Source organism: Thamnophis sirtalis, unplaced genomic scaffold, assembly GCF_051295495.1.
Source record: "Thamnophis sirtalis isolate CommonGarterSnake01/CBP01778 unplaced genomic scaffold, rThaSir2_p1.2 scaffold_2, whole genome shotgun sequence".
Classification (NCBI taxonomy): domain Eukaryota; kingdom Metazoa; phylum Chordata; class Lepidosauria; order Squamata; family Natricidae; genus Thamnophis; species Thamnophis sirtalis.
In genome coordinates this window covers 173,269,035-173,294,255 of record NW_028261382.1, presented here as the reverse complement: position 1 = coordinate 173,294,255, position 25,221 = coordinate 173,269,035, and the positions used below count along the sequence as shown (strand labels likewise).

Sequence of the window (25,221 nt, the reverse complement as noted above, 5' to 3'; positions counted from 1 at the left end):
AAAAATAAGTTCCCCACAGAAGATGAAAAATAGAAATATTCAAGTGCAAGAGCAATAGCAATAGCAGTTAGACTTATATACCGCTTCATAGGGCTTTCAGCCCTCTCTAAGTGGTTTACGGAGTCAGCATATTGCCCCCAACAACAATCCGGGTCCTCATTTCACCCACCTCGGAAGGATGGAAGGCTGAGTCAACCCTGAGCCGGTGAGATTTGAACCACTGAACTGCTGATCTAGCAGTCAGCCTGCAGTGCTGCATTTAACCACTGCGCCACCTCGGCTCAAAACTATAACGCTTTGTCCAGTGAGCATTTGAAAGAATATATTCAAAATATCTATCTGAATTTTATTAAATAATGGTTACAAAATACGGAGAGTGATAAAAACTTCTGATGCACATCTGCAATTTATGAAATTAATATGACATGGAAAATGCATTTGTATGCATCTTACAGTGTTAGTGATTCCTGCTGAGACTGAGAAATTGTGTGTGCATGGAAATAAACTATTTTACACAAATGATTCCCTTTGTAGTGAGATGGTCTTTTGTTTACCTTACTTTGCATGAAGAGACTTTTGCTTTTTCAAACATAAACTCTTAAGAAAATGATTCTCTCTAAGAGGTTTAAGCGCCGAGGTGGCGCAGTGGTTAGGGTGCAGTACTGCAGGCCACTTCAGCTGACTGTTATCTGCAGTTCAGCGGTTCTAATCTCACCGGCTCAAGGTTGACTCAGCCTTCCATCCTTCCGAGGTGGGTGAAATGAGGACCCAGACTGTGGGGGGCGATATGCTGAGTCTGTAAACCGCTTAGAGCGGGCTGAAAGCCCTATGAAGCGGTATGTAAGTCTAACTGCTATTGCTATTGCTACAGAGTCAGCACGTTGCCCCCAACAATCTGGGTCCTCATTTTACCGACCTCAGAAGGATGGAAGGCTGAGTCAACCTTTAACCAGTGAGAATCGAACTGCTGGCAGTTGGCAGAATTAGCCTGAAATATAACCACTGAACCACCATGCATCTAATCACTAGATCAGGGGTAGTCAACCTTTTTATACCTACCGCCCACTTTTGTATCTCTGTTAGTAGTAAAATTTTCTAACCGCCCACCAGTTCCACAGTAATGGTGATTTATAAAGTAGGGAAGTAACTTTACTTTATAAAATTTATAAAGCAGAGTTACACTGCACTAGAACATTACACTGCACTAGAACATTAATGAAACTAACTGAAGGAAGGTTCAAGTACAGAAAAGAAAGTCTATCACAAATAAGTTATGGGATTTATGACCAACGGAAATAATGATGAACCCCGATGTGAGGCAGCTTTGAAAGAGAGACTAGGGGAATTAAGAGAGGATAAGGCTGACATTGATTGCTACTTATTTGGATTAATACTCTTCACCTTTTTTTGCTAGTAATATTTATTCATCTATAGATTGGTGCTTTCATGTAATTAATGAGAAGCATCAGATGTTTAGTTTGCTTTTCTGAATTTTATAATTTTAGCAAATAGAATATTAAAAGAAGAAAAAGATTTTACTGAGTCCAAATTACGTTACCTTTTTCAGGTAAAATAGAAACACAATTTAATAGAATGCCAATCTATTCTCAGAAGGAAGACAATAGCCAATAAGTTGTAATCCTGAATGGACCCTCCCAGCATGAGGTTTTATCTTTACTATAATGTGTCTATTATATTGATGGTTAGGGTCTCATTTCTCTGAAGTACCACATGTTTTATCTATGCGGAAGAAAGACCTAGGAGAAAAGGGAAAAAAAAAACCCTTAGTAAAATTGTTGTGGCCCAGCAGGAGCCGTTGGAGCTGCCATCAGACTCCGACAGCGAGGGGCCCTATGAGTCGGCCCTGGAGGATGTGGAGGACCCTGGACAGGGTTCCGACTCCGAGCAGGGCACAGAGAAGCTGGTTGGCCACCAGGAGGCGCCTGAGCCTTGGACCAGTGGGGAGGAGCCAAGGGAGTGTGATCCTGACGTCATGCATTGGAGCACTGGGGAAGAGACAAGCGAATTGGTCCTGGATGCCCGGCAACGGAGGGCTAATAGGTGTAAAGAACAGTTACGCAGTTACAGGAGATAATTGAACTCAGTTGGTGGTAATTAGGCTCCTCGCAAGACTATAAAAGGAATGATTGTGCACACGCCCTTTTGCAGAGGTCAACGTATTCACTAAAGTTGGAGAACTTTCATGGCTAGCTTGGCAGGCTGGATTGCTGCCAAGGTTAGTCTGTGCTGGATTGCTGCCAAGGTCTGGTCTTTGCTGGATTGCTGCCAAAGTCTAGTCTCTGTGTTAATAAATCCTTGAAGTATCTTTGTAGCGTGCTTTCCTGTATGAAGAGGGAGGGGTCAGAACATAAAACAATAGGCAAAGGCTACCAGACTAACCTTTTCTACTCATGGTTTCACTTGTCTGGTTTTACTTATCTTCAGCACATATAGTATTCTACTACCAAGATTACTAGGACAATTGTATTCTCCAGGCCCAAATAAGCAAGTGAAATCTTGAAGCAAGCTGCAGTCCTGGAGAAAAAGGGAAGAATAATTAAAAGAAGCAAATGCTATGAATTTGTTAACATCTTTACATCGAAAGAAAGAAAATATTCCCTTTCATAATAATACAGTGATTATATCATGATTTCAAAGGGATATCATGAATCTCAACGCAACGGAGTACTTCGTGGAAGATGTGGTTAAGTAATGTTTGATTACATCACAGATTTTTTTTACTTGGAAATAATTTCCTTGTTCTTGAAATTGTAAAAGCATGAGTGGATTCAAGCACAGCTTAATTAGCATTACTTGTCTTACTGGATTCTCTTTTATTCATTTCCCTTTACATTTTGTCTACTTGTAGAAAATTACATGTGTTACAGAGTTATTTTGTTTTTTTTTATGACTATGCCTTTGCATTTTGAAAACTCTAAAGAGGAACATCATTCTTTAATCTACCTCATGTGTATATCAAATTTGTTTGCAAACTGAATGCACATTTGTAATTATTATCTTAAAGTCACTGAGGCAGGTATTAAATTATGGGTTCAGAGGAAAAAAGGAATAGAAAATCAGCATTATATGGAAATCATCTGTGCTAGGAAAAGAATATGTATTTGGCATGACTTTTTACTTACAGCGCTATGTCACATGGATTCCTTTCCTATAGTTTTCTTTAATTAATTTGCTCCAGTTTTGGTAAATGCCAATATTAGGAACTGCTGCATATAGATTGGGGCCAGTCTACTGGTTTAAATCCAATCTGAAAATTGGATTTAAAGAAAACTTTGGAGGCTCTTAGTCTGCACAGTGGGTTTCATTATGATGATGTTCATCCATTGTGTTCGAAGAGCACCTTGACATCTAACAGGTTGTGGGCTGCCCACGATGTGTCCGCAGGTGGCTGGCAAGGCCTATAGAGGCACGAAATATTCTGCCACATCTGGCAGACATGTGTGGGCACCATTGTGGGTTTAATTATAAGGTAAATAAGAATGTACAATTTTTGAAAGCGAGTTTCACCAGATTTTACAAGTTGGTCACTCCCTCACGGTCACATGAACGCCAAGCCACACCCACAAAATAGGCCACACCTACAGAAGAGGTTCTAAAAAAAAATTGAAACCCACCACTGTTCTGGACCCTCTCAATTATATTAATGTCCAAAATACAGTGTCCGTACATCTGTTTTTTCAGTGACACTGTAATTTTGAACAGTTGTTGAGTGAATGGATGAACCTGTACCTGTATAGTGAAGAGAATATAGTATTCTAGGGTGTTCATTCTGTGAACTTAATAAAATAGAATTCTTTATTGGCCAAGTATGATTAGACACACAAGGAATTTGTCTCTGGTGCATAAGCTCTTGGTGTACATACAATAATAGTGATAGATCATTATATGTATAAGTATAATCTTTATTGTCATTGTATTTAAATACAACGAAATTGGTTATCATATTATCATAGTCTTTGTAAAAATACATTCATCATAAAACATTAGATACAACACTTAGTGATAGTCATGGATACTAATTAAGCAATCAACATAAATCATACTAGGATACTAAATAAACAATATAAATCGTGAGATACAAGCAACAAAGTTATAGTCATAAGGAGACAGGTAATAGGGGAGATGAAACCCACCACTGTTCTGGACCCTCTCCATTATATTAATGTCCAAAATACAGTGTGGATTCCAGGCAGAGGAGCTGTATTCAAGAATTGCCCTGGCAAAAGTTTTGTATGCCCTAGTTAGCAGTACAATGTTACCGGAGAAGACGCTTCGCAAAATTAGGTTAACAACTCTTAATGCCTTTTTGGCAATGCTGTTACTGTGGGCTCTGATCGTTCGAGATGAGTATTTCTAGGTCCTTGACAGAGTGAGGGTCGTCTATGAAGTCACATCCACCCAGCTTGTATTTGGTGTTTTGATTTTTGTTGCCAATGTGTAGGACATCTTGCTCCTTTCTGTCATCTTCTGCCTTTTGATAATAGTTGGATAATTTAAAATCGCTTAGAATCTTATCCTTAAATCCTGTCGTTTCTCATCATTCATTTGCCAGTTGTATTTTATTTGGGAACAAATTGAAGTCCCCGTGTGAAAAAGAACTATTTATCTAGAGATATGTCCTACAGAAGACAATCCTCTATTTGAGTCCATGGTGTGGTCAGGGTTGTGACTCAGCAGAAGTTTGCTGTGAGTTGAGTCGGGATGCAGGAATAATGAGCAGCTGTTGCTCGTTAGTGTCGTCTTCTGCAGATAAAAGACGGATGGTGCCACGCCTTAGTTGCAGAAGTCAACGTTTGTGGTTCGTCATTCATTGTTCGTGGTTCATTGTGGTTTGTTCGTGAGTTCTGTGATTTAAAGAGGCACTTGGATAAGTGATTTGCTTTCTGTAAAACCTGATTCAAAGAGGCACTTGGATAAGTGGATAAGAGCCGAGGTGGCGCAGTGGTTAGGGTGCAGTACTGCAGGCCACTTTAGCTGACTGTGATCTGCAGTTCAGCGGTTCAAATCTCACCGGCTCAAGGTCGACTCAGCCTTCCATCCTTCCGAGGTGGGTGAAATGAGGACCCGGACTGTGGGGGCAACTTGCTGACTCAATTTGCTAAAAAATTTATAAACTGCTTAGAGAGGGCTGAAAGCCCTATAAAGCGGTATATAAGTCTAATAAATAAATAAATAAAATAAATAAATAAGTGATTTGCTTTCTGTCAACTTGGTTTGCTGTAAGAGTTTTTGTTTTGCATTTGCTGTATAACTTTTTTCCAGAGACTTTATCTACGTTTATTTTTGAGTTCGCAGCCATCTTGAGCCAGGACTTATAAAGACATTCTTTTACAAGCCTTGTCTGACTGTCGTGTGTGTGTAATAGCGAAGAGGGGGGTCAGAACAGGTCAGTAAGTTATCCATCAAAGTCCCGGTGAAAAGTAAAGAACATTATGAAAGAATAGCAGAGCTCTTGAACTTGCCTAAGAATTAGGACATAAATATAGACTGAATTGGTGCATAGATCACTAAACAGTTTTTCCTTGTGTAGTAAATGTACTCTATTTACATTTTAAATTAGAACTTAGTAATCATTTGGGGGATTACACAAAATTGTGGGATATCATGCAATGCTTTGGACTTTCAATTTTCCACTTTTTAAAAATAAAATACTACAATGTATTGTTCTCATTCCTGAAGGATTTATGCAGTTACACATAAGAACATTGAAATTACGAGCCGAAGTGGCGCAGTGGTTAGAGTGCATAAGAACATTGAAATTGCAATCATTCTCATCTGATATTTCTGAAAATTCAAGCATTTTTGCTTGATGATCTTTGAATACTTCAGCCATTTTTAATATTTTTGGTGATATTTTTTTTTGAAAATGAATTTCCTCTAGAGATGTTAGAGATGCTTAAGTGTCCAGAGCAACTATTGCATACAGCTGATTCATAGCAGCTATTTTGATACCTATAAATTAACGCATGCATTATGTAAATGTATGTCCTCTTTTAAGCATTTACTTTTGGGGGCAGAAAATGTATTAGCGGTTGTGTTATTCATGAACGTAGGCTGTTTGGGATATGTTATTCCTAAACAGAGTGTAAAATAGTGGTATTCTGGTGTATAGACTCACTGCTTGATCAGTGAGTCTTTGTGCAAGCAAATATATCTGCACAGTCAAGTGTGGCATTGCAATATCATAATTCATATCCGACGTACAATCTTACACAGTATTGCTGCATGCATAAGTGTTGAAATAACTATGCCAGAAACAAGATGCAGTATGATACGTTATGAAGCCATTGTGATATCTGCATGGACAAAAGCACCAAGTGTGGCTAAGATGGGGACTCAAGTCTTCTCATTTCGTTCACCGACGGGAATTAGGTAATTTATTTTCAAATTAGGTATTGTAATTGTGCGGCAGTTTGGATTTGTTTCCCCTTCCAGCCACATTGCATGAAACTAAATATATCTGCATGTCTGCATATATTTAATTACGACAACAAGAAAAAACATTGACCTGCTCAATTTGCTTCATTTGTTTCCAAGTTTCTACCGTAACTTGCAGTAATTCCTTGCAGTTTGGCATGCAGAGAACATCACATATATATTTTTTATTATAATTTTTTATTATTATATTTACATCACAAGTGGTTTTTTTATTTTTTATTTTTTATTTTTATTTCTCATATATACATTCACAATTATATGATCTCATAACTGTTATTAATAATATGTATTTGTAACAATTTTTCTCCCCTACAGTTGACAATATAATTGAAGTTGCTTTCTTACCATCCCATAGACCCATCTTATTTTACAACAATCCTACTTCTTCTTCCTTCCTTCCCTCCTTCCTTCCCTCCTTTCTTCTCTCCTTCCCCCTTCCGTCCCTCCTTTCTTCTCTCCTCTCCTTCCCTCCTTCCTTCCCTCCTTCCTTCCCTCCTTTCTTCTCTCCTTTCTTCTCTCCTTCCTTTCCTCCTTCCTTCCCTCCTTCCTTCCCCCCTTCCTTCTCTCCTTCCCTCCTTCCTTCCCTCCTTTCTTCTCTCCTTCTCTCCTTCCTTCCCTCCTTCCTTCCCTCCCTCCTTCCCCCTTCCGTCCCTCCTTTCTTCTCTCCTTCCCTCCTTCCTTCCCTCCTTCCTTCCCTCCTTTCTTCTCTCCTTTCTTCTCTCCTTCCTTTCCTCCTTCCTTCCCTCCTTCCTTCCCCCCTTCCTTCTCTCCTTCCTTCCCTCCTTCCTCCCCTCCTTTCTTCTCTCCTTCTCTCCTTCCTTCCCTCCTTGCTTCCCTCCTTGCTTCCCTCCCTCCTTCCTTCCCTCCTTCACAACATCACATATATCTATTACATCATATCATATATTTTATATTTCTGCACACTAAAGAGAGAAGAAGGAGAGTTCATCACGAGGTTGACATTGCTAGCCAAGTTCCTTATCACTTCTAAATCCTTCTTAAGTGTTTCCTGATTTATCACTTTTGCGAACAACACTGCATCTTGTTTATTTTTGTGGCAACCATGGTTACAGGTTTTGATAATATGAAAAAAGACCATTGCATTGTTTGCAGAAGATAATATTTGAAGGTTAGCTCACAGCACATTTTGGTGACCCAGATCAATGCGGAAACTTTGTTTTCCAGAATATTAATGAAATGATTAATGAAATTTTAATGGGAACCTTTTCTGTATGCTGTCACATATACCTGCTTCCATGAAGGAAAAGAACTTTATTTTAAATTCTTTTATACAGCCTCTTATTCATTCATTAATGGAATACATTTTTAATTTGACAGTAGTCTTATTGTAATAATACACTAGTATCCTGTAGTGTTAACATGTAATGGACCATAGAGATGTGGGGAGAGGCTTTCAGATAATTATTTTTAATTTTTTAGTTAGAGTCATTAGTAATAGAAGTATTACATTCAGGATTTATTTTAATTTCTCCATGTTTCAGTGTAAAACCTAGTGTCATTATTTTAAAAGGAATTCCTAATAAAATGTTAATCCTAATTAACCCCATTGCTATTATTTTTGCTTTTTGCAAAATTAAATCCACTTTAGTTCCATCAGGTACCGAAATGTGCAGACTCATCTGTAACTGGATATGCCTAGTAATTGTTTGCACAGAAGTACTTTCCCTTACACAATTGATTTATGACTTTCTGGCTTGATTTATGTATAGAATCTCAAAACAGCTTCGATGTTGATCTTTCCTTCTTTTTTAATATTGAAAGAAGAGCAATAGCAATAGCAGTTCGACTTATATACCGCTTCATAGGGCTGTCAGCCCTCTCTAAGCGGTTTACAGAGTCAGCATATCGCCCCCACAGTCTGGGTCCTCATTTCACCCACCTCGGAAGGATGGAAGGCTGAGTCAACCTTAAGCCGGTGAGATTAGAACCGCCGAACTGCAGATAACAGTCAGCTGAAGTGGCGGGCAGTACTGCACCCTAACCACTGCGCCAGAGAATGTGTGTAGCTCGGGGTTGAACTAAAGGGTCCTTGGCGCTCCCTGAGTTGGGTTGTTTTCTTACAGATGTTTCATTACCAAACTAGGTAACATCATCAGTACACTTTTAAAAATATTTTTTTTTAATATTTCATTTTACCTCCTTAACAATAACTCTGTGAGAAGTGACTTGTAGAATGTCACCCATTCCGTGACCCGACAAATGCACGCATGACAAAAGCGCGCTGACAAAACCGCGGCGCTAAAACCGCGACGTCATCAACGCGACATCATCAACGCGGCGACAACAGCACGCCGACAGAAGCGCGATTTAAGTTAAGGTAAGGGTTAGGGTTAAGGTTAGGGTTAGGGTTAGGTTTACAGCGCGCTTCTGTCGGCGCTCTGTTGTCGGCCCGCTTTAGCGCTCATTCGTCGGCGTGCTTTATAACTCGCAGTTTTGTCACCACGGTTTAGTTGTGTGCACTTTTGTCGTTCGCACTTTTGTCGGTGAACCGATTTGAATATGCTCTACCCAGTCCCATTTTAGTCCTTTAAAAGCTGGGTCATGCATAGGACCAGGGGTGGACTGCTACGGGTTCGCCCAGGTTCGGGAGAACTCGTAGCTAAAGTTATGGCCAGTTCAGAAAAACCCCACCCCTTCCCACCCCTCCCTTCCCAGGAGTCTCTACATTTTGGATGCGAGGTAAGTGCAGGGAGGGGAAAAAACAGGCCGCCCGGAAGTTCTGGAAGTCCTCCGGAGCCTGGGGAACGGGAAAACACACACCCCACACACACAGTGGTGCAGCAGGTCGTCTAGGCCACACCTGCCATGGCCACGCCCACTCAGCAACTGGGCAGAGAACCCATTACTGAAATTTTTGAAGCCCACCCCTGAATCAGACTCACTATTATACGCTTCACAATATACACTGAGCTCTCATGGGATCTCATCATTATGCTATTTGTATATTTTTTTAATTTAAAATAATTTATATCTTGCTTTTTGTTACAAAGAATGCATAATCACTCTTAACTGTACCCTTACATAGTTACATGTACTCAGTGGTGGGTTTCAAAAATTGTTCGAACCTACTCTGTGGGCGTGGCCTCCTTTGTGGGAGTGGCTTGCCACCCATGTGACCGGATGGGAGTGGTTTGCCGCCCATGTGACCGGATATGAAGATGCCGACGACACTTGTCAGAACCACGTTGAATTACCTCACACACAGCACCGGCATGCATAAGAATATGATGTAAACTTGTTTTTTAAAAGGCATCTTTGGTTTGCGTTAAAACAACTTTAACACACCCAATGTTCTGATTGCACCACAAACGCAGTAGTCATCCTTGCCTTTCACAGAGGCACTGAGTTTTATAAATATGAGCATGATAGTGTAGAATAATCATATCCAAGGACCAGTGGTGGGTTTCAAAAAATTTTTGGAACCTCTTCTGTAGGTGTGGCCTGCTTTCCGGGTCCACTGGTGGAACCTCTTCTAACCGGTTCGGTAGATTTGACGAACCGGTTCTACCGAATAGGTGCAAACTGGTAGGAACCCACCACTGCATGTACTGTATGTAAGGTGCTGTTAAACATACTGATGTTTCCATGGAATTTTCTGAATCTGTTGAAATGAGACCTACATTGGTGAATCTAAAGATATTATAAGGCAATTACTTCTTTATGCTTCAACAGGTTAAATGGCTAGGCATGCATTTTTCAGGCATTTAAAAAAAATAGGTGGGAATGTCCCTGAGAAAAGTTGGAGAAGAAGAAGATCAGATCCCACAAGTCTGAAAATAATCTGGACATAATTTCAGCTGTTGACAGAATACACATCCCACTTATCTCCAAACTAGTCCAGTTATATATTCTGTTTTCTATAAAAAGGTAGCATAATTTTTTATCCCAATACCAAATACTATTATTTTGGAGCTAAATTTGACATTTTAAGGCAGGGGTGTCAAACTCGCAGTGTCCCGTTGTCATCACGTGACATATCATGACTTTTTTCCCCTTCGCTAAAACGGGGTGGCGTGGCCAGTGCACGACCCATCCGAGTCATGAGTTTGACACCCCTGTAGGGTGATTTTTGTTACTCTTGTCCCAGATAACCAGGGGTGAGTTGCTGATGGCGTTACTTGCAGTTCGTAACGCGCGCATGCACAGAACAATTTACAATGGACTGTGCACACGCAATCACTAAACTCCAAAATGCCATCGCCCCAGAGGCAGCGAGAGAACCAATTTGGGGGGGGGGGGGGTGGCGGGCCTGGATCACTGGGTTCTGTGATCCAGGCATGAATTCCACTACCAATTCGACCGAACCGGGCCAAACTGGCAGCAACCCACTTCTGCACTATAAGTGTCAGGCCTGCATTTATATTCCTTTTAGAATTTTGGCCTGCCACACTTTCTCTTATTTCAATATGCTGTTTCATTAGTATAGTTGATGGGAGGGGGGAATAGACAGGAGTAGGATTGTGGAATGTATTGTTTTCATTCTTTACTAGAAGCCAAGGTCATCTTTTGTCTCCGCACTTTTACACCTGACCAGAAGCAGCTGGGTGTGGAGGCCAGCGTGGAAGAAGAAGATTGGACCATGTGATTGGATTGTGGGTGTGGGGACAAGATCATGAACTTTTAACTGGGTGGAATTGTGATATCATTTCCAATATTGGGATTAACACAGATGAGCCTAAGATGTCTGCTTTATTAAATTGGAACCAAAAGGATTGTTTTGCCTTGGACTCTGATTTAATTCTACATGATACTTGGAACGCTGACAATAAGATGATGGCTGTGGTAAAGGGAAGAAATATGCTTCTTCCATAATATCAGAATTAATTGGAAATATATGAATATGATGTGATTTCATTTCATTTATCCCTTTGTGTTGATTAACGACTGCTGCTGTTAAGTCTGTGAATTTCCGGCTTTTTCAAGAAATATTTCAGATGAAAAGCCTCATTGACCAAGGCCAGCAGATGGCTGCATTGTTGTAGAAGACTTGCTGAGAATGACTCTACCAAGTTAAACATATTTTCTCTAGAATATAGAGAACTGAAAATTTAGCAATGGCATGTTTGACATAGATAATCACCTGCATTTGTCTACAATTCCATCTGAGGGTAGTATTAAGATGATGATAATACTTTTTAAGAAAAAATGGAAGTGGTTTGAGTCTTATTGCATAGTTATTCAAATATTTCCTTATTTTTATTTTTATTTTTGGTTTTTGAAACTGTGGAAGAAGTATAATGTAATCAATATAGAACATTTTATTGATTATTCAACATTCTTGGATTTAGAACAGACCTAAATGTTCAGAAACATCAAGCAATTATATATGGAATTTTTGAAAAGCAGGCAACATAAAAATTTAAAACAGTACCCCAAGACCTCAACCAGGTCAAAGAGTTAACAAATTTAAGCTTTGGGACAATTTCCAATTAAAACACTTTACCCAGATGGTTAAAATTAATCAGGTTTATAAGAATGTTCTATCTTCAAGGTTTTAACCTTGCAGGGGATTGATCAAAAGGGAACAAGATGAGACATTCAAGAAAAATTGATTCCCCTATGCTCCTATAAAGTTTTTCTAGAAGAGGAATCTTGCTGTTTTTCAATCAAATGCATACTTTAGATTGATAGGAGATATGATGCATAATACATAAACGTTTTGTAGTATTTTGGCACTACATTTTCAGAATTGTCTGTATTGCTCAATAGCTTGCGTCTGTTTTCTCAGAACACATAAGATACAGGAATATCATCTACAGACTATTTTCTTTACATCACTCTAGAGCTGGGGTGTCAAACTCGTGGCCCGCGGGCCTGATGTGTCACATACTGGCCACGCCCGTGCCCGGTTTAGCGAAGAGGGGGAAAGTCACGATACATCATGTGATAATAGCAATAGCAGTTAGACGTATATACTGCTTCATAGGGCTTTCAGCCCTCTCTAAGCAGTTTACAAAGTCAGCATATCGCCCCCAACAACAATCCGGGTCCTCATTTTACCCACCTCGAAAGGATGGAAGGCTGAGTCAACCCTGAGCCGGTGAGATTTGAACAGCCGAACTGCAGAACTGCAGTCAGCTGAAGTAGCCTGCAGTGCTGCATTTAACCACTGCGCCACCTCGGCTCATGCCACAACGACGTGAGTTGACACCCCGGCTCTAGAGGGTGCATTCTTTTAGGGTCACTTTCATTCTCTGCTAGATCAGTCCTTCAATTGGAGGCTTCAACTGGTCCAGAATGCGGCTGCGCGGGTTATCATGGGGGTACCTAGGTGCTCCCATGTTACGCCCCTATTAGGCGGCCTGCACTGGTTGCCGGTTGTCTTCCGGGTGCGATTCAAGGTACTAATTATGACCTTTAAAGCGCTCCATGGCTTAGGCCCAGGGTACCTGCGAGACCACCTACTGCCACCGGTAGCCTCCCACCGTCCAGTGCGATCCCACAGAGTTGGCCTCCTCAGGGTGCCGTCGGCCAGATAGTGTCGGCTAGCGACCCCCAGGGGGAGAGCCTTCTCCGTGGGAGCCCCTTCCCTCTGGAATGAGCTGCCCCCCCGGAGCTTCGTATAATCCCCGACCTCCGGTCCTTCCGACGCGCCCTAAAAAGTTGGCTTTTCCAGCAAGCCGGCCTGGCCTGAACAAAACAAAATAAATGATCGATTATTGTTAATTTTAATCGAATTTTTTTTAAATGTTATTGTTAATTTTAATTGGGTTTGTTTTTTGGATACCCTAATTTTTAAAAAAACTTTTGTAATATGTGTGTGTATTTTTTTAATGTTGTACGCCGCCCTGAGTCCTTGGAAGAAGGGCGGCATATAAATCCAATAAACAAACAAACAGAACAAACAAAAAATTGTTACCTCCAGAAGAGTGCAAGTAGCATTCATGGATGTGAATTACTTCAGTGATGTTATCTCATGTTAATCCAGGGTCATTTGTTAGAATGTCGGAGGTGGCGCCCTGAAGTTAAAATTGAAGGTCATATCCATATTCTACATGGGGCTGCCCTTGAAGAGTGTTCGAAGACTTCAGCTAGTCCAGAATGCAGCCGCGCGAGCGATTGTGGGTGCACCTAGGTACACCCATGTTACACCTATCCTCCGCGAGCTGCACTGGCTGCCCATTGGTCTCCGGACACGCTTCAAGGTGCTAGTCGTTACTTATAAAGCCCTGCATGGCATCGGACCTGGGTACCTGAGAGATTGCCTCCTGCCAATTACCTCCCAAAGACCGATTCGATCGCACAGGCTTGGCCTTCTCCGGGTCCCATCTGCCAGCCAATGTCGGCTGGCGATCCCCTGGAGGAGAGCCTTCTCTGTTGCTGCTCCGGCCCTCTGGAACAAGCTCCCCGTGGAGATCCGGACCCTTACTACCCTCCCGGCCTTCCGTAAAGCTACTAAGTCCTGGCTGTTCCGATAGGCCGGGGGCTGTTGAAGTATCCAGCCCTGTTTCAATTGTGAATGTTGTGTATTTTTTAAATTGTTGTATCGTTTTATTTATCCCCTTTCCCTGTTTTATTGTGAGCCGCCCGGAGTCCTTCGGGAGTGGGCAGCATACAAAACTAATAAAACAAACAAACAAACAAACAATATTTACAGGACCCATTTATGAGCGCTTCCATATATTTTCCGCACGATTATGTATATCAGGCATCTGTTAAATTCACAGGTTGAGTGCTGGAACACAAATCCCTTGTTCCCACACAGAGGCCCATGCTTTCTAAGTGTTATTAGAGCCGAGGTGGCGCAGTGGTTAAATGCAGCACTGCAGGCTACTTCAGCTGACTGCAGTTCAGCAGTTTGGCTGTTCAAATCCCACCAGGCTCAAGGTTGACTCAGCCTTCCATCCTTCCGAGGTGGGTAAAATGAGGACCCGGATTGTTGATGGGGGCAATATGCTGACTCTGTAAACCGCTTAGAGAGGGCTGAAAGCCCTATGAAGCGGTATATAAGCCTAACTATTGCTATTGCTATTGCATATTTGCCCTGTTTCTTTTCTCTAAAACTGCTGAATATCAGTAAGAATAAATTACATCACGCGCTGTCTGCTGGCATTTTGCTTTACATGATGTTTTCATTGATTGCAGAGCAGTACATGAACCTTGGTCATCTTTGTCACATTTCGGCGTAGATCCAAGAGCTGTCATTGTCAGCTTTAAAATGAACCTTGTCCCGAGACAAGACAAGATAACTTTATTACAGTCCTTGTAATCTGACTCAAAAACAGAAACGGGGGGGAAAAAAGTTTTAAGACAGCAACCCAAAACCACAGTAAAACCAATAATGATAAAAACAGGTGTGCCACGGCGTAATATATTTTGCGAATAGCAAAAAAACAGAACTTAAGTCATGCGAAGAAAAATGAGATCAGATTGATTAGATGATGGTAATGTAAATAAATGATAGATAATGTAAATAAAAGGATACAAGTGACCTGAAAATCTCGAGTAGACGGGGTATTATTAATTACAATTCTGCATCTTTCTGAGAGGAGCAATATAAAAGAATACAGGTTAGTGTTGCAGGAACTCCTCACCACAGGGGCAAAGTCAAAATGGCTGCTATCCACAGATAATTTTCATCATTTGCACCACCACCATTGAGGACCTGTACACTGCACGAGTCAAAAAGAGGTCCGTGAAAATATTTACACCCCTTGCATCATGGACATAAATTCTTTCAACTCCTATCCTCAAAATGACACTATAGAGCACTGGACAGAAGAACAGTTTTTCCCCAAATGCCATCACTCTGCTAAACAAATAATTCCCTCACCACTGTCAAAACTATTCACTAAGGCTGCATTACTATTAATATTAGTCTTCTCATCCTTCCTATCACCCATCTCCTCCCATTTATGACTGCAGGATTTGTTGCCTGTATCCTTACGATTGATATTGATATTGATTGTTTCCTGATTGCTTATTTGTACCCTATGGCTATCGTTAAGTGTGGTGCCTTATGATTCTTGACAAATGTATATTGTCTTTTTATGTCCACTGAGAGCATATGCACCAAAGACAAATTCCTTGTGCCTCCAATCACGCTTGACCAATAAAGAATTCTATTCTATTCTATTCTAAAAGGAGGAAATTTTATTCTTCCCACTTCAGGCAATTATACTTTTGCAAAGAAAGGATAGCTAAGTAGGACACTCGCTATAATATTCTGAACCCTTCTTCCTGGATTGCTATTCTTTGCTTTCCTGCCAAATTACATAGATTAGAAATAAGTCTATGGTCGTGCCTATTTTTATTCGTCTATTGTTGATTTTGTTTAGAGTTGGTGCTCCCCGTGGCATCTGACTCCATCAATATCCCTCTGTTCTTTTTTCCTTCCTGCCTTATGCAGCATTGTATTGTATTTAGTGTTTCATTTCAGAAAGCTATTGCTGAGAATGCTTTGATCCCAAGTTCAATTAAAGACTAATGAAAGGAGCATGAGATATGTAATTGCATACCAGATGAGTTGTAGGAAGGTACAGATTGGATAAAAAAATATATTTTCCTTATTTCCTGCTAATCATTGCATCTGTTGATCTAGCAGAATCACCGTCCAAGTTCTTAATATTTCAGATACCAGATACTGTGTTCTCTATAACGGCGGCTTTGAAATATTTGTAAATTCAAGGCCTACCTGTGAGTATCACTGCCTTAGACCAGGGGTCGGCAAACGTAAACACTCAAAGAGCCATTTGGACCCGTTTCCCACAGAAAAGAAAACACCGGGGGCCACAAAGGTCCTAACCGGAAGCCCCCTGTTCAATTCTGGAGCTGACCGGAAGTTCAGTTCCCCCACCATAGAGTCTCCTCCTAGCGCGGCGTACTTTTTCCTCTACCTGTCATAACCGAAAGCCCTATCAACTGTGGAGACAACTGGAAAACCCTCCCCTTGCCCCCTGGCGCACTGTGCTTCTCCCCCTCCCCACCACCAGAAGCCCCTCTCAAAATTGTGGCGGCAACCGGTGACGAAGTCGCAGCAGAGGGAGGAAAGAGCCACATACGGCTCCAGAGCCGCAGTTTGCTGACCCCTGCCTTTGACTGTTTAGGAATAACATTTTAATGAAAACATTAAAAACGTTTTCTGCCACCTTAAATATGTAATCAATTTATCATATTATAGGCTTTCGTTTCATGGAGTATGGGGCCAATTATATTTTTCAACTACTTCAAGTACACATATAGTATATTAGGTAACTGGTGATGTGATGCCTAGTTCACTAAAACGTGTGCCATAATAAATCTGTTCCATTTTAACATTACCTAAGGCTTTTTTATTTGTCGTTCTTATTCTTATTTATATAAAACATGATCCATACACATGATGTTTTACAGAGCAACACAATCACCACAAAGAACCTTATGACACCTTAAGCGGTAGAAGGCTTACTATCTTATAAACGTTTCTAAATTACAGTCCACTGAAACCTAACACATTTATTACAATATAAGCTTTAGCAAGCAGGTTCAATGGACTATGATGACCCATAAGAGAATAGGTGATAATACTTTTAAAAATATAACAGGCTCTTTATAGCAATAGCAATAGCAATAGCAGTAGACTTATATACCGCTTCATAGGCCTTTCAGGCCTCTCTAAGCGGTTTACAGCATATTGCCCCCAACAATCTGGGTCCTCATTTTACCCACCTCGGAAGGATGGAAGGCTGAGTCAACCCTGAGCCCGTGAGATTTGAACCGCTGACCTGCTGATCTAGCAGTAGCCTGCAGTGCTGCATTTAACCACTGCGCCACCTTGGCTCTTCCATCTTTTATGGATGGTGCTGTAAAACAGTGACCCCCCCCCCAAAAAAAAACCTTTGGACACCAGAGATTGGTTCTGTGGAGAGAGGCTTTTCTGCAGACCGGAGGGAGCGTGGTTTCGCACACCACCTGTATCACACGCATTTGCAGGTGGGGTTTCGCTGATTTGCATGGCCTAGTTTCTGGTACGCCATGGACCGCTGCTAATCCGCAGCAGCATGGGAACCAGGGGATGGGCTGCTGCAGGTTTTCCCGGGTTCAGGAGAACCTCTAGCTAAGAATCTGCCCAGTTCTAAAAACCCGCTTGCCTTGCCCACCCTGTGCCCCCCCCCCCCCAGATAGCAGTCAGCTGAAATGGCCTGCAGTACTGCACCCTAGCCAGTGCGCCACCTCGGCTCTCTGATAACACGGTTTATTTGATTTTGGCTTAGCAAATTGTATGAAATGGACTATTATCATTTGTAAATCATCCTAATGTCTAGCTGGTTCTGGTTTATCGCTATTAAACCATGGTTAAACAAAATATAGCTTAGTGCAAAAAATGAACCCAGTGATAAAAGTTAGGTAGCAATCTCAATCAGTTTGTTGGTGATGGAGAGAGACCATCCCCTAGAGCAGGGGGTAGGCAACCTTTTCAGCAAATTGCTTCCTCTTCAACTCTTATTTGTGGTAAGAAAAATGAACTATATACCTATGGCAATCGGTAATTTTCCTTTTGAATGATACGATATGGCCTCGGACTAGCAATAGCAATAGCAGTTAGACTTATATACCGCTTCATAGGGCTTTCAGCCCTCTCTAAGCGGTTTACAGAGTCAGCATATTGCCCCCAACAATCCGGGCCCTCATTTTACCCACCTCGGAAGGATGGAAGGCTGAGTCAACCCTGAGCCGGTGAGATTTGAACAGCCGAACTGCAGAACTGCAGTCAGTTGAAGTAGCCTGCAGTGCTGCATTTAACCACTGCGCCACCTCGGAATGCTGGGAGACTTCTAATAAATTACGGGGGGGGGGGGTGACATATGCTTCTTATGGTCCAGATTGCCTAACTCAGCTTATAACATTCCAAACAGATGGCCATTCAGTCTCTGTAGGTATTACTAATGAAGGTGGGTTCTTGTACTATGTGTCAGGCCTGCAATTATATTCCTTTTAGAATTTTGGCCTGCCACACTTTCTCTTATTTCATTATGCTGTTTCATTAGTATAGTCGATGGGAGGGGGGAATAGACAGGAGTAGGATTGTGGAATGTATTGTTTTCATTCTTTACTAGAAGCCAAGGTCATCCTTTGTCTCCGCACCAGTACACCTGACCGGAAGAAGCTGGGTGTGGGAGGCTAGCATGGAAGAAGAGGATTGGACCACATGATGGATTGTGGGTGTGGAGACAAGATCATGAACTTTTAACTGGGTGGAATTGTGATGTCATTTCCAGTATTGGGATTCCATAGCACGATGCCAACATGTCTGTCTTATTAAATTGGAACTTTAAGGATCATTTTGCCTTTGACTCTGATTTAATGCTGCATGATATTTGGAATTCTGACACTATGAGTCTTCCAGGAGCTGTGATAGGGTGAGGTTGGAGTCTGAAGATTCTGTGGTTTGGAAGATCATGGATCAGGCACCTGACTCTCTTGCTTTTGCTGTCTTTGTTTGTATTTCTGCTGTGAACCGCCCACCATTGTCTTTTACAAGCTGGATAGCCATATGAGTCTTATTTATAAATACGTGCCTACATATATACTTATATTGTGTTTCCTTTTGGGACAGCTGCATATGGATGCGTCAATAAATAGATGCCCCTTCAAAAACAATTTCAAAACTTTCTTGTGAGGATTATATGTTAAACAAAGCATTTACTGCACAAAACGTATAGAACTCTCAGGCTCCTGGGTTCACCAACAAATGCACGCTCGACAAAAGTGCACTGATGAAACCGTGGTGAGAAAACCGCAAGGTCAAAATTGCACTGACGAATGAGCGCAGAAGCGCACTGACAACAGCGCGCCAACAAAAGCGCGCCTTCAACAAACAAGTAATAACTACCTAATAAACCTAAACCTAACCCTGACCCTAACCGTTACCTTAACTTAAATCGCGCTTTTGTGGGCGCGGTTTTGTCAGCGCGTTGTGGGCGCTTTTATGACATCGCGGTTTTGCCGGCGCGGTTTTGACATGCGCGCATTTGTCGGGTCATGAGCAGTTAAATTATAGTTCAGAGTAGCCTCAACCGGATCCCAGCTGTAACAACTATGATTTACTTGGTCCATAGAACATGCAGTAGAATGGGCCGTGGTGGCTCAGTGGCTAAGATACTGAGTTTGTCGATCGGAAAGGTCAGCGGTTCGAATCCCTAGCACCACGTAATGGAGTGAGCTCCCGTTACTTGTCCCAGCTTCTGCCAACTTAGCAGTTCAAAAGCATGTAAAAATGGAAGTAGAAAAATAGGGACCACCTTTGGTGGGAAGGTAACAGCGTTCCATGCGCCTTTGGCATTTAGTTGTGCTGGCCACATGATCATGGAGACGTCTTTGGACAGCGCTGGCACTTCAGCTTTGAAATGGAGATGAGCACCGCCCCCTAGAGTCAGGAACGACTAGCACATATGTGCGAGGAGACCCTTTACCTTTATCTAGAATATGCACATTCTTACTCTGCCTTCCTATAGGAAAATCTCTATTGAAAATAATTTGTTATTCTACAGGGGGGCTGTTACCGGTAGTTGTAAATGATTGAAAAATATGAAATATGTCAAACCCGATCACCAAAGATTATGGTTATCTCAAGGAAATGTGTTCTGACCCACCTCTTCCCACACCAACACACTCCGAGTCAAAGATACTTTCCGGAATTTATTAACAGACAGACAGGTCCTTGGCAGCAAACCGGCACAGATAATCCGTGGCAGAAATCCAGCCTGCCAAGCTCACAATTCCAAGCTCACATTAGTTCCTGCGTTGACGTCTGCAAGAGGGGCGTGTGCACAAGCAGTCTTTTTATAGTCTGGAGAGGAGCCTAATGACCACCAGCTGAGTGCAATTACCTCCTGTACTTGCGCAACTGTTCCTGACGCCTGTTAGCTTTTCGGTGCCGGGCATCCAGGAACAACTCACTGCTGGACTCAGGCTCACTCTCCCTTGTCTCCTCCCCACTGGTCCAAGACTCAGGCGCCTCCTGGTGGCCAACCAGCCTCTCTGCATCCTGCTCGGAGTCGGAACCCTGTCCAGGGTCCTCCACATCCTCCAGAGCCGACTCAGAGGGCCCCTCGCTGTCGGAGTCTGGTGGCAGCTCCAACGGCTCCTGCTGGGCCACAACAGAAATGTATACATTTCTTGTGATAATAAGTACTTCACTGCAGCCTCCACCAAGCTGCCTCCTCTGTTCAGATTCTTTACATGTGAATTGTTTTCATGCTGGCATATCTTCAAGAGGGCATATAGCTCTGGCACAAGAGTTTGGGCCGGACAAGAATGGAGAAAAAGGAGGAAATATGAACAAGCAGTATGGCGCCCATCTGAAAAACAACTAGAGCTCGAAAATGGGCTGTTTTCCTCTTTCCTCTGGAGAGGTTAATTATTCATGACGAAAAGGGGTTGGGTCTGACTCCATCCATTGTATTGGTAACTTGAAATATATAATTAAATGCCAGGGCATGAAAAGCCCCCTCCCCAAAAAGAAACATTTTATTTTCCCCTTCCAAATATGTATAATTTTGTACAAATTTAACACCAGCAACTGATTCTTTTTTGTTATTGTTTCCCTAGGACACAGAGGGTCAGCCATTGTTACAAGATCACTTATCGGCACTTGGAAAAGACCCTGACGCAGAAGGAAATCACCAATATCCATCAAGCCATTCAGAAATCGGTAGTACAGGAATTTGGAGTGGATGGAAGGTTTTGATTTTTCAGTTTTGAATTCTCTGGGTTACATTTTTAAAAATAATAATAATAATTCCTTATTTCTGTTAAAACAAATTTCCATTATGTGGAAACCTTTATGTAAGACTAACACCAATAAATTAACCTTGCTGGTTTGAATACATGTTGATTATTAGTTCTTATATGTAGTAGTGTGCCCATAATATCTGCTTTGGCCGTTTATTCCATGAGTTTAATATACGAGTTCAAAGTTTCCCAGATTGCTTGAGGTGAAGACACAACTGGACAATACAAAAGGGACCTGTAACGAAATATTCCTTGACAATTTCAAGGAAGTGGATTATGGACACAACAAAGAAGTGAACGTGGTCCATGACAGGCCAGGAATTCTGTCAGAGAGGTTAGTCATCCAGCCAGAGTTGAAGAGCAACATTTATCTGTCCTGTCTGTCTGCATCTCTGTCTGTCTATCTGACTTTATCTAGCTATCTATCATCCATCTATCCATCCATATCTATTTGTCTTGTCTGTCTGTATCTCTGTCTGTCTGTCTGACTCTATCTATCTACCATCCATCCATCCATCCATCCATCCATCCATATATCTCTGTCTTGTCTGCCTGTATCTCTGTCTGTCTGACTCTATCTATCTATATCTATCATCCATCCATCCATCCATCCATCCATCCATCCATCCATCCATCCATATCTATCTGTCTTGTCTGTCTGTATCTCTATCTGTCTGTCTGACTCTATCTATCTATCATCCTCTATAGAGCCGAGGTAGCGCAGTGGTTAGGGTGCAGTACTGCAGGCCACTTCAGCTGACTGTTATCTGCAGTTCAGTGGTTCTAATCTCACCGGCTCAAGGTTGACTCAGCCTTCCATCCTTCCGAGGTGGGTGAAATGAGGACCCAGACTGTGGGGGCAATATGCTGACTCTGTAAACCGCTTAGAGAGGGCTGAAAGCCCTATGAAGCGGTATATAAGTCTAACTGCTATTGCTATCCATCCATTCATCCATCCATATCTATCTGTCTTGTCTGTATGTATCTCTATCTGTCTATCTATATCTTAACTTTCTATCTATCTATCTATCCATCTGTCCATCCATTCATCCATCCATCCATCCATCCATCCATCCATCCATCCATCCATCCATCCATCCATCCATCCATCCATCCATCCATCCATCCATCCATCCATCTATCTATCTATCTATCTATCTATCTATCTATCTATCTATGAAACTTCTTAACTGCCCATCTCCCTCACAGAGGGGCTATCAGATGTAGAGAGTGAGGAAAACCCCCTTGATAGAGTTAAGGCAGGGTGTTGGATCTCCATCAAGGTCATTGATCTTATTCTTAGAGCAGAGCAGGAAGCAAGGACAGAGAAATGGTGAGATGTTTCCAACGAAGAGCCCATCACCAGCAATGTTCTTAAATATGCCAGATGCAAGTAGAGCTCAGTTATGTGCTTTGGCATGGAGGGACCAAGGAGCTTGCCTTAGTTTGACTTTGAAGCTGCCAACACATCCCGGAGATGATTGACTCCTGATTTCTGAGATTGGCAACTTGCTTGTTCAAACCCTTCTGGAGTCTCTGACACAAAATATGACATTTTTTCTTCCTATTTGAATGCATACTTACACCAGGTGTGGAATTGTTTACCCATTCATAAGGGAGAGGCTACAATGATCATAAAAGAATCAGGCAGAAGACTATCCATCCCTGGATTAATTGGACCATTGATCTGTTTTTAAGTGGCTAACAGAAACAAAGGCCAAATTAGTAGTGGCCCATATTGTGTGTCTCCATATTAATAATGAAAGCTATGGCTCTCTTATTATGTAAAGCTAAAGATGATTTCAAGATGTCACTTTGATAAATTGTATATAATTAGCTGGCATGGCTGGAATATCCCATTCTTAATTATCACTGTTATGTATTATTAATAAAGATATTTACATTGCTGTACCAAACCATCAGCCAGGGGACAACAGAATTTCACACTGGGACTTGCATTTAAGAATGATGCTGCTTTGAAAAGGTGAAGATGCTTAGCACATGTTGGCCTAATGCTTTCAATCCCAACTTCTTCAACTTTTCTGTGACCTGGCTGCATAGAACAGGGGTCTCCAACCTGGGAGTTGAAGTCCACAAGTCTTAAAGTTGCCAAGGTTGGAGACCCCTGGCATAGAGGGCTTTTCCCTCTGGATTCCTCACCAGGGTCTATCTCTCCAGTTATCCCTGCAGGAAAAAACCCTCAAACTGTCCCTGTCCCCCAGGATGTTTATAGTAGCCTGCCCTATAGAATTAATGTAAGAACTGCCGTTGTTCTTGGGGGGGAAGCCCCTCCCTCCCTGATAAGATCACAATTCAGGGAGCTTCTGCAAGACCTTGTATTAATCCCAAGGAGTCAAATATTTCAGTGGGAAGACTCCTACTTCAAATGTGGCCCTTGTGAATCAGCTTTGAAAGGGGTAAGTGAAGAAAAAAATGCCAGAGGAATGTATTTCTGGTCCCTCAGGAAAAGAACTTCACTTACGCAACCGAAAAATCAGCGTTGCTTTTTAATTTTTGTTGTTGTCGTTGATTACAAATGTTCAGACTTTTACTGTTGCTTTGAGACCCAGCGTCCTGGTGTTTCAAAACAGACGAAATACTTGTTTCTTCCTAACTGACACTTTGAACTCCCTTTTCAAAAAATTGGACAATTTAATTGAAAAGGGTTTCCCACTTTTTTGTTTTCCAGATCCTGTTATTTTTCCGAGTTTGCTTCAAAAGCCTTTGAGGAATCGCTTTTTAGAATGCTTTAACTATCCGTGGTAGCAAGAACATTTGATTCCTTCCTCCCCTCCGTTTCTAGGAATAAAAGAGGCGGCTTTATTAGAACCTCCAGGAAATCCTTAAACATAGTGCATGTCAAAAAGAGAAAAATCTTTGTTAAAGAACAAGCTCTATTTCTAGAACCAGTATATATATTTTTTATTCCCAGCTAGCGTTCCTGATAAAAAATATATCATTTAAAAAGAAGAGCACCTTTAATGCTGCCGTGACAAAGAAAGATTCTGGACATTGGCTTGAAATGACCCTATTTTGTCCCCAGCTGGTTCAATTCCGTTCTTCCTCCTAAGAACCAGAAGCAACCTCTGTGTTTTTCCTTCCCTAAATCAGCAGCACAATTTAATTCAGCACAGCCTGTATCTCTATCCCGAAGTGAAGCATTTTGGCTGCGTGTGCATGGTAAATTTGCACATCTGGGCCAAAGGTTAAGGAAAGATATATTTCAGAAATTCAGAAAACTCAGAATTAAGTTCCACTGACCAGATGACATCATATGTATCTAACCTTAAGAACTAATAGTAAATTAGTTGGTAGACCGCCACGAACCGGTTGAAACCCACCCCTGGTGTGCATGCCGCAGAAGGTCACATATTACATCAGGGCATGTGGGCGGAGCCTCCCACAGCCGCGGTTATCAGTTCACCCGAACTGTTGAGAACCGGCTGAATACCACCTCTGGATAGTGGCTGTTGATCAGACGACTGTCCTCTTGAAGCCACTTCTAGATGAGCTTAAAATATTACAAGATGGGATAAGGTACAAATACAACCTCGATATGAAACACGCACTGCACGCATTTACTATCGAATCAAAATCACTGAGTGATGGAAAAATGCACGGAGCAATTTGGCAGTTCTAAAGTCAATCTACAGTAAGATATTTCTAAGTAATGCAACATCTGATTCACTCATAAACCACAGGACACACTCCCTAATTCATCCAGTTAATGTTCTTTCTCACTCCGTGTGCCACTTCCGTCCTAAATTTCTCGGTTGTTTTGCTGCAGGTTGCTGTTTCCCTGGAAACTGTTTTGTTCTTGTCATATAAAAACTGCTGGTGGGCATCCTTCAAAAATATAGGATAGTTTTTCAATATGCCCCACTTCGGTTCTTGATGTAGGTAGGGAAACGTCATTTGCAGTTAGGAAATTTCTGATTGTACAATTCCTTTGCTTTGATAAAGAAGATTATTTATTTCTTTACTTATTTAATTTACTTATTTACTTATTTGTTTGTTTGTTTATTTATT

General features: G+C 41.7%; 1 protein-coding gene across 5 annotated transcripts in view; it reads left to right on the top strand.

The window, feature by feature from the left end:
• Positions 1-21,289, top strand: part of FARS2 (phenylalanyl-tRNA synthetase 2, mitochondrial) — a 221,288-nt gene extending 199,999 nt beyond the window's left edge. For all 5 annotated transcript variants that reach the window (XM_087707510.1, XM_087707511.1, XM_087707507.1 and 2 more), the window contains one exon: positions 21,010-21,289. In XM_087707510.1, coding sequence (XP_087563636.1) covers positions 21,010-21,148 — 139 coding nt within the window. In that variant the 3' untranslated portion in view covers positions 21,149-21,289. The remainder of the gene's footprint in view (positions 1-21,009) is intronic.
• Positions 21,290-25,221: the final 3,932 nt, after the last annotated feature.